General features: G+C 31.3%; 1 protein-coding gene across 1 annotated transcript in view; it reads left to right on the top strand.

The window, feature by feature from the left end:
* The window catches only part of LOC106679071 (uncharacterized), a gene marked incomplete in the record, with an annotated part of 102,149 nt that overhangs the window by 68,014 nt on the left and 23,919 nt on the right, over positions 1–10,216 (top strand). The window contains 3 exon segments of the mRNA XM_024360786.2: positions 5,512–5,576; positions 5,661–5,820; positions 8,903–9,036. Of these exon segments, the coding sequence (XP_024216554.2) occupies positions 5,512–5,576; positions 5,661–5,820; positions 8,903–9,036 (359 nt within the window).

Below are 10,216 nucleotides of genomic sequence, written 5' to 3'. Positions count from 1 at the left end.
ATATGCTTTATCGATAATGGGGACTGACAGGTTTGGCATATAGGTTGGTCCTCTTTTGTGATTAAGTGGAGGTGTGTTAATTTAGAATGTCCTATTCTTACTCTTGCAACGACCACTTCTTCTTATCTGTTTCCCCTTATGGCACTTGTCCACTTTTGTGTGTTTTTTTTTACATTTCTTAATTTATTGGTGTTATTTTGAGATATCTATATCTCAAAAACCATTCGACATATAAATGTCTATTACCACTCAAATTAAAGCTTGTTAAATGTGCTATAAAGAAGTCTCTGACGTTTATCTTCGTAGCAGTAGTACTTTTTGTAATATTTGCTAAAATAAATTAATTTATAATTGTTCGAAAAAAATTTCATGTGCAAAATTTATATTTTATATGAATATCATAAAAACTACTACTCCTACAAAGATACGTGAGATGAAATACTTTATAGTATGTTAAATTACCTATATTTTCAGTGCTATCAAACATATGTACGTTTTATGGTTCTTGAGATAATTTTGTTAAAAATCCAAAATTTTATCCGAACAGCTATAAATTAACATTTTGTGAATTTATTTTGTTAAATATTATAAACAATGCTACACCTACGAAGTTAAACGTTATTAAATACTTTATAGTACATTTAACTAGCTTTAATTTGAGTAATAATAAACATCTCTACGTCTTATGGTTCCTGAGATATAGATTTCTCAAAATAAATTCACTAACTACTGATTTTTCAGTGCATTTTTTTATAAAACGTTGCTTTTTATAAAGCTATATCTCGAGAACTATTGAACGAAAATATCTCTATTAGAGCTCATATTTTAGCGAATTTACACGACATTAAATGGAGTTCTCTAAGGTCTTCTGGTGTTGTTGGTTAGATATAGAGCTCTAAATGAAAAATTTATTTTTTGTAATGTTTCGAAACAGCCACCATTTTTTATTCCCCCTACCTATACTTGGTAGACTTGTAATTAAGAATTTTGACTTGTAATTATACATAGTTTTCATTAAAGTAATAAAAAATTGAAGTGAAATAACTCCCTTTTTACTACTCTTGGGCTCATATACTAATGGATTATAATAATATTTTCTACTTATATTTAATTTTTAAAAAAAGTTTTATCTTATTTCGATGTGGTAAAACCATAAAATAATAATAATTGAAAAAAAAATTGTACCCTAAGGCTTTAAATGGAACAATGGGATATCCATCTTTGTACCAGTTGAATTCCATTGTGAGCCTTGAGTAAAGGACGACAAGATTACTCCTTCATTTTCAAATACTTCGCAGTTGTTAACTTGAACATCCTGAAATATGTTGATATTATATTAATTAAAAAAAAAAGAAATAAGCAAAAGAACTCAATGTCGAATGCTAAATAAACATAAGATGTCAAATGATAATTATTAAAGTAGATGGAGCTGCCGATTATTAAATATTTCATAAATAAATCAAAATAATAAGTAGATTACGTAAAGGTTCATCACTTATTAATTATTAACTTTCTTAAAACTTCTCCACAAAAAAACAAATATTTTCCATCCCAATTTGGAATTTGTTTATAATATGGAATGGCATGTATCTGCTGCTAAAAAAAGACACCTCTTTCTGTTTCTCCAACGAGACACCATGTACCTCCTGCTATAAGATACCATGTACCTCCTTCCGCTATAAGATACCATGTACTTCCTTCTACTAAGAAATGTTTCCAAACAAACACAACGTACGCAGGCAGGGCTGGAAATGAATTGTACTAGGCGAATAATTAGCAAGAACTGATTTTAAAATTTAGATTGTGTGCTCGCTGTTAATAATAACCCATTAATTATATCCCAAAATCTCCAATCCCATATCACAGCCCTCGAAGATTGGTGTCGTAATTGGAGGATTAAGATAAATTATAACAAATCCCATCAAATCACCTTAACCCTTCGTCGTAAACCTACCGACTGCCCTACAGTTTCATTTAATGATGTTACTCTTACCCCTGTCGAACAGATCCGCTACCTTGGACTACATTTGGACAAACGATTAACCTGGAATCCTCACACCAGACTGAAAAGACAGGAAACTGCTCGTCGATTTCGACTATTACAGCACTTACTAGACAAACGATCCAAACTTCCAACACATTACAAAAGACTGATCTACATGACTGTAATAAGGCTAATCTGGACATATGGAGTTGAGCTTTGGGGCTCCACTAAACCTTCGAATTCCTCTCGTATTCAATCCTTACAATCCAAAATGCTTCGTAAAATCCTCAGTGCTCCTTACTTTGTCACAAACAAAATCATATATAAAGACCTTAATGTTCCCTATGTAACCGATCTAGCCCGAACCAGATATCACTCCTTCCATTATAAACTCTCTAACCACTCAAACTCCCTAGTTTCTAATCTTGCATCTTTTTCCATTCCTGACAATCCTCCGAGGCGCCTGAAAAGAAGATGACCACGAGACCAGCTAATGTAAAATGTCATTAGAGTGCTACCAATGGTTAGTTTCTCTACACGCCTGTAACACTAAAATTTAATTTAAATCATATTTAATAAATGTATTATAATGTACAGTTGTAAATAGTAATAAATAAATGTTTTAAAAAAATTTAGCCTGTTGCTAAGCGACGTTTTTGCAATTGTTTAACAATCCTTAGCAACTGTTTCTTTTACACTTAATTATAACAATACACATGTTTCTTTTCAAATAAATTAAAATTACAAATAAAAACAAATGTAATTTAACCAAATACTAATATTAAGTAAATACTATTTACAAATCAATTATTAAACATGGCGTTGACAATATTTTATAATTGTACTTAAAAATTTAAGCTTATTAAATCCAGAACTAACCATAAACCAGTGAATGGAATCTAAAAAAACAAATAAAATAAATTGTGTAACATCTATCACTTAGCATTTTTCTATTGATTAAAAGCAAAAATAGGAAATAAATCATTGAATATCATACTTGTTACAATTTTTTTTTCCATGTTTCCAATAAACTGAAAAAGTGTATTGATAAAAAAATCTGACAAATTATTGAATTAGTTAAAAGAAAAGTTTATAAATATGTGATTTTTTTGTGACTCCCTTCTTGGTGATTTCTGACATCCGGGGGATTATCTAGAGGTAATCTATTTGAACCATGGTGGAGGGTCAAGTTTTCATTTCGTTTCCGCCACAGAAATGAAAAAAAGTCGACTCCCCAGGCCGGAATCGAATCGGCACCGCTACAGTCATGAGGCAGTCGCTTACGTCCCTCAGCTACACACAGCCCAAAACATCTATAATGAAATTTATAGAATGTTATCAATCAATATAATTTTTCTATTTTGAAATAAAGAGGTTATAACTCCGCCCCTCCCCCCAATAATTTGAAAACCGGAAATTTGAGATTTAATTAAGATTAAAAACAGTATTGAGAGAGGTTATTAATTATTTAGGGAGATCAGTTTTTCAAATATCTGGAAATATTCCCCAGACTTCAGGTAAGTTGCGAAAGTAAAGATCTCCTCTCTCAAACAGTTGTTACTGCAGTGCCTCTTTCGAAATCTGTTGGATGCTTTAGGATAAGGAAAAACCAGGTATGGAAGATGGGAATCTGAGAGAAATCTTTTCCAGTTAAGGAAGTGGCTGTATTAGGTTATTGGAAGATTGTTTCGACCTTCCCTCTACGGTTTTTTTTTTTTTTAATCTTGTAAATAGACATACTTTTCATTAAAGTGATCAAAAATTGGGGTGAGATATCTGCCTTTTTTTCTTCCCGGCTCTTGTACTATAAATTGCTGGAAAAGTAAGATATTTGGTCCCATTTGCGAAGGCGGCATATTTAGATCCGTTATAATGCCTAGCTGAGACAATCCTAAGGTATATCCGGGAAGAAGGGAGCGCCTTCTTGATTCCAGGACCTCGCTATGGGGGGGGGGGGGGATTTGAAATGTTTTTTTCTGAACGCCTTCCAGACAGAATTACTCCTTCTTTAAAAGTTAATCTTTTTTTTCTTACTGAAATGCGTATTTTGTTTTTCTGACAAAACTGGAATATAGGTCAAATATAGTTTGAACCTACCTATTTTGAGTTCCATTGATAAAAACAAACGATTGATGTCAAATATTCAATTTTTTTTTTGCATTCAAAGTGGTATTATAGTATACCATTAAAGCAAATAATGGGATCAGTTGCTTTTAAATGAAAAAACATATACATCTTGATGTAACCTCTAAGTATTGATAGATCCTTATTTCAGATTGGAAAGGTCTTATTTATTAAATGAGTTGATCAATAAAGATATCCTTCTGTGGTATTAAGAGAGGAATGATGCCAGCTAATATAGTAATGTATTTATTTATAGTTGACCCTTTAATGTAGTAATGTATTTATTTATATTGTAATATCCTCTTTTTTTTTAATAAATAGTTGATATTTATAGATAAATTATTTTAATTATGTTTTTATTTATGTATATTGTTCATTTGTTATTTTAAATCAAAAAGCAAGCTAACCAGTTTTCATTATCTAAAATAAAGACGCCTTTCAAAACGAGATAGATGGTGGTGCGCGTCCTTCCGAAGTGTTCGTTGGGTTGTTTGTTTGATAATATGAATTGAAATTTGTCAACTTTTGTTCTTACTATACAGTAATTATGGAAAAGGAATATTCAAAGAAGAAATGGAGGAAAGTGAAAATTATCAATAAACTAATTACATCGCAAATAAAGCAGAGCGATTGTACTACAATCGATTATTTATTGGATCGAGCAGTAAAAAGTTGAAGATGGAGGAGAGGAAACGGGGACTCTTGATTTTGCGAGCTTGGGGAGAAGACGTCCGTTCAGCTAGAGAGGGGAAAGAAAAAAAAGCCATTGTTGAGAGTTGGAGATAGCATCATCGAGAAGAGATCAACAATTATCAGTGGAAGCTGTGTGATTGGTTAGTCTTGTTTCTAAGTAGAATTTATTGTGTTTGTAAAATGTCTAGAAATTAAGTTAGTCTTATTAGTAGTAAAGTGCCGTCTGTTCTGATTGCCAGGTAACCCGCCCTGAGAAAAGTCTCTTATGTTATCAAATTATATTATCTGTTAAATATTGAAGTTTTTAGGAGTTTTTTTGAACCCAAGCTATCTCCTGTATAATTGAAATTAGTTTAAAAAACGATTATAAATTCATTTATTTTATTTTTAATATTTTTTAATTATTACAATATATAAGAAGATGGTCAGGGTTGCAGTCAAAAGAGAAACAAAAATTGTTTACAACTATTTATTTTCCGACGTTCAAGGTTTCGTCAGGGCTAAAAAAGGTTGAACAGAAGCTTCTGTTCAAACTTTACCTTTGAACAGCCCTGATGAAGCCCTGCAAAGTTGGGTGAAACGTTGGAAAATAAATAGTTGTAAACTATTTTTGTTTCTCTTTTGATCGCAACCCTGACCATCTTCTTATATATAAATTTTTATGGTCAACTATATATACATATGTATTTACTTATAGTTGACCCTTACAGATCGAGAAGTTCTTCAGGCCCTTCTCGCTGAGCCGGTTTGAAGACCTGAAGATCCTCAACATTAGGTGAGTATCACTCACTACTTTTTTGAGTTATTGTTGTAATCTCCATTTATAATTTGTGAACTCATGATACGTTGCCCTCCTTAGTGACTCTGGCCAGTTGAGTTTTCATTTCTTCGGTGACATACTTGATCTCAGTAAGGTTCACCTTGTGAAGCAAAAGTTGTTGGAGAGGCGAAGAATCAGTGAGATATTTCTGTTAAAATCTCCCGTATTTCTGCAAAATGAACAAGGACTGAGGCTAGAGGTAACATGTATGATGTATATTGAATATTTTATTAATTTAAAATACTAATACCATTGTAAATTAAAGTAAGATTCATAATTTTAACCCTAATTAGACATTGGCTCATATTAAGTAGTTTTATGACTGTTTAAGTTTTTTTCTTTTACCTCACCCTCATCTTCCTATTATTATCACACATTTTCAATCATCACTATTCCAAGATTCATAATACTTTGTCAATTAAATAATATAGTTCACCTTAACTTGAAAAGAACTTTATAAATAAGTAAACTAACAATTATTATCACTTGGATTGTGTGTGTTTAATACCAAACAATGGGCAACAAGCCATTGTTCTGGACCAGAGGCCGAGTCGTCTTGTAATGGGCCCCTATAATTTTGAAGTAGTAAGAAGTTTTTCTTACCCTGCCTCTATTATCAATGAGAACCAGGATGAAGAAGAAGAAGTTAAAAGCAGAATTGCTGCTGGAAATAGAGCCTATTTCTCCATTGTAAGGCTAATCAAAAGCAAACTTGTTAGCCGTACCACCAAGTTCGCCCTGTACAAAACGTTAATAAGGCCAGTCGTCACATACAATGGAGAAACTTGGACCCTGAGCATTAAAAGCATTAACCTGCTCAACAGGTTTGAAAGAGTAATTCTGAGAATATTAGGGCCCATATGCGAGAATGGTAATTGGCGAAGGAGGAAAAATGGTGAAGATTTTGGGCTCTATAAGAAATGTACCATCTCCTCGTACATAAGAATACAAAGGCTTAAATGGCTAGGCCATGTAATGAGGATGAGCAAGGAAAGAATGGCTCATAAACTGTACAGTTACGTTCCGGATGGTGTGCGGCAACGTGGTAGGCCAAAGAGCCAATGGAGAGATGCTGTGAGGCGGGATCTGCGCCAACTGAGGATCCCAGTTACCCTTGCTGAAGATAGAGGTTGGCGGCCGTTGAGCAGGCCAAGGGCAGGCCAAGGGCAGCTTCATGTGCCTATTGTGCCAGTAAAAGAAGAAGAATGTCCAATAAGCAATAAACAATGTACAAGGAATCTCTTTTCTTGCTAAAAAATCAAAGAAGATATTCTTTGAACAATTCGATGTTTTCAGACATAGTTAATATGAATAAAGTAAAAAGTAAATCTATTGAGGCCGTTCTGTTGACTGCCAACACATTAAAACTATCTATATGGATTCTGGATTTCTATTTCAAATAGTTTGAATTTACTGAGTACACATTATAAATACTGACAATTTAATTAAGTAGGGCATTGTTTAGCTTATATATGAGAAGAAGATAGTTGGGGACATGGTTAGTGAAGTCTTACTTAAATTTATATTTTGTTTATTTATTCTAGTATTTTACTTACATATTTCATTAATTACATATATTTTCTTTCTCTTTGTTTTTCACAATTTAATTTTAAATTATTATTATTAAATTAAAATATTCATATTCCTTTATTTATTTTACATTTTATAACTTTATATTTTTATATCATATTATTTTACTTACATATTTAATTAATCTATATATACGTTTTATTTCTCACTTCTTTCATTACTTTAACTTTAATAATTTTCATTTTTTACATATATTTATTAATTAGATTTTCATAAATATTTTCTTACTTCTTCTTTTCTCTTACTTTTTAATATTACTCTTCTCATATAGCCTTCATCTTCTTATAACATTAGAACTATTCATGCCTTTTAACACTATTAATGAATCTATAATGTTAGTTATTTTCTAATTTTCTAATCATTCTATACAGCTTTTATTCATTGTTTGTTATCTTCTTTTTTTGTTCTTAGTCCTGATGAAGACTAGAAATTCAGGCTAAAATGTTGGCACTAATAAATAAGTATTTTACTTATTTCTGTTCTTCATTGACCGCACCCCCAACCATCTTCTCCTCATATATATTATTCATGGTCAACTATCTTCTCGTCATTATTTATCTTAAAGCTTTAATTCTCCAAGAAAAGAGGCATAGTTATTGTGTTTCTCAAATATCTGTTTAATCATTATTTGCATACTTTAGAAAAGATGAAGCAGCACTGAAAGGTTTCTCTTTTTTTAGACTGTGCAGGTGATTTGATGAGTTGAAAATTAACCTTTGTAGTAATGTAAAAACAAGAGAATTAACTAAGAGCATGGTTGAAAGGAAACAAACTGTCTCAGCACTGAGGCCGAGCTTACAGAAGGAAAGTCTGTGTCCTTGCCAAGTCCTGAGGCTGAGATTATAGCTGGAAGGTCTCTTTTGTGAAGAAGAGTTCTTCAAGATGTTTCTTCAGTTAAGGAGAGCTCTTGAGATGTCTCTTTGATTAAGGACAGTTATTCAAGATATCTCTCCTACAGAAGTCGATTCTCTAATGCTAAAGCTCGGTAAACTAGCTGTTGCTTAGTCCAACAGATCAGAGCTGCACCAAATATATAGATGTAGGGATGAAGTTTTGTTTGTGAAATGAGAGAAGTCCTAGTTCAATCTGTAACTATTTGCCTGTTTCTCATCGAAGGATCTTGGTTAAGCCAAGATTTAAGCACCTGAGAAGTTGGTGGAACTAAGTTTTTCCCTGATGGGTTAGTATGTTTTCACTAAATGTATCCCTGATGAAAGTACATAACATATTGGGGTAGTGTAGCATGCTGCAAATGTTAGGAAGTTTTGTTTGCGAAAAGACAGAAAATGGAGAAGTACTAGTTCAACATGTTTTTTTGTATGTTTCTCGTCAAAAGATCTAATTAGGCCAAGTTTTAAGCACCTGAGAAGTCTGTGGCAGTGGCCAACATTGTGAAGTGGTGCTGGGTTAATGATATGTCATTCCATATTATAAACAAATTCCATTTTGTGATGGAAAATATCATTGTTATTTTGGAGAAGTTTTAAGGAAGATAATAATTAATAATTGATGTTTTGCATTATCTATTTATTATGTTGATCTATTTATGAAATATTTAATAATAGAAAACTCCATATACTTTAATAATTATCATTTGACATCTTATATTTGTTTTACATTCGATATCGAGTTCTTTTGCTTATTTTTTTTTTTTATTCATTTTAAATAAACATAATTTATAAAAATTTCAGGATATTCAAGTTAACAACTGGGAAGTTTTTGAAAATGAACAAGTAATCTTATCGTGCATTGCTCAAGGCTCACAACAGATGGAATTCAACTGGTACAAAGATGGATTTCCCATTGATCCATTTAAAGGCTTAGGGTATAATTTTTTCAATTATTATTATTTTATAGTTTTACCACATCGGAATGAAATAAAACTTTTTTAAAAATTAAATATCAGTAGAAAATATTATTAGAATACATTAGTATATGAGCCCAAGAGAAGAAAAAAGGCAGTTATTTCACTAAAAGTTTTTATTACTTTAATGAAAACTATGTATAATTACTAGTCAAAATTAATGAGTCTACCAAGTATAGGTAGGGGATAATGAAAAATGGCAGCAGTTTTAAAAGTTAAAAAAATTCATTTTTCAATCAGAGCTCTATTTCTTTAAAACTACTCCAACGATGATAAACGTAATAAACTACTTCATAGCCCATTAAACTAGCTATACTTTTAGTGCTAACAGACGTCTGCACATCAAATGGTTTTTGAGATATAGATTTTCAATATAAATTCACTAACTACTGATCATTCAGTATGTTCTGTACAACATTTTTATGTAATATTGCTTTTTAAAAAGCTATATCTTGAGAACTATTGAACCTAAATAACTTAGTTAGGCCTCATATTTTAGCAAGTTTACTCTATTTTAAATGATGTTCTCTTAGGTTTTCTAGTGTTGTTAATAGTTTTAATGATATAAAGCTCCAAATAAAAAATTAATTTTTATTAATGTTTTGAAACAGCTGCCATTTTTTATTCCACCTACTTATACTTGGCAGACTCAAAAATGTTTACTAGTAATTATACATAGTTTTCATTAAAGTAATCCAAAATTGCGATGAAATAACTGCATTTTTTCACCCCGACTCTTGTACTACATTTTGTGCAGGGAAAACAACTAAATAGGAAAATAACAGATAAATCTAATACCGTTAACAAGAATATAACTTGGAGTTGACAAATAGTTGATTATATGAAGATTTTCTGGATTATAAATAATCGGGGAATCAGTGATTTAAAAATGCAAAGTCTGGAAAAGAGTTTTCATTGCAGAGTATGTAACAAACTCTGTCACAGCAAAGGCATGTTATAAATTTGTTCCAGCATTTTATGATCATGTTTAATCTGAAAGAGAGTTTTTATAAAAACAAAAATCTTTTTTTTTTTTTTATTGTTGATAAAAGATATTAGATTTATTTATTGATAGATATTACAATCTGCCACACAGTTGTGGGCAATAGGTAATAGTGATGAATGAATCTCATACATACTA

Source organism: Halyomorpha halys, unplaced genomic scaffold (genome assembly GCF_000696795.3).
Source record: "Halyomorpha halys isolate HHAL.00 unplaced genomic scaffold, Hhal_1.1 Scaffold175.1, whole genome shotgun sequence".
Taxonomy (NCBI): Eukaryota; Metazoa; Arthropoda; class Insecta; order Hemiptera; family Pentatomidae; genus Halyomorpha; species Halyomorpha halys.
This window is presented reverse-complemented; position numbering and strand designations above follow the sequence as displayed.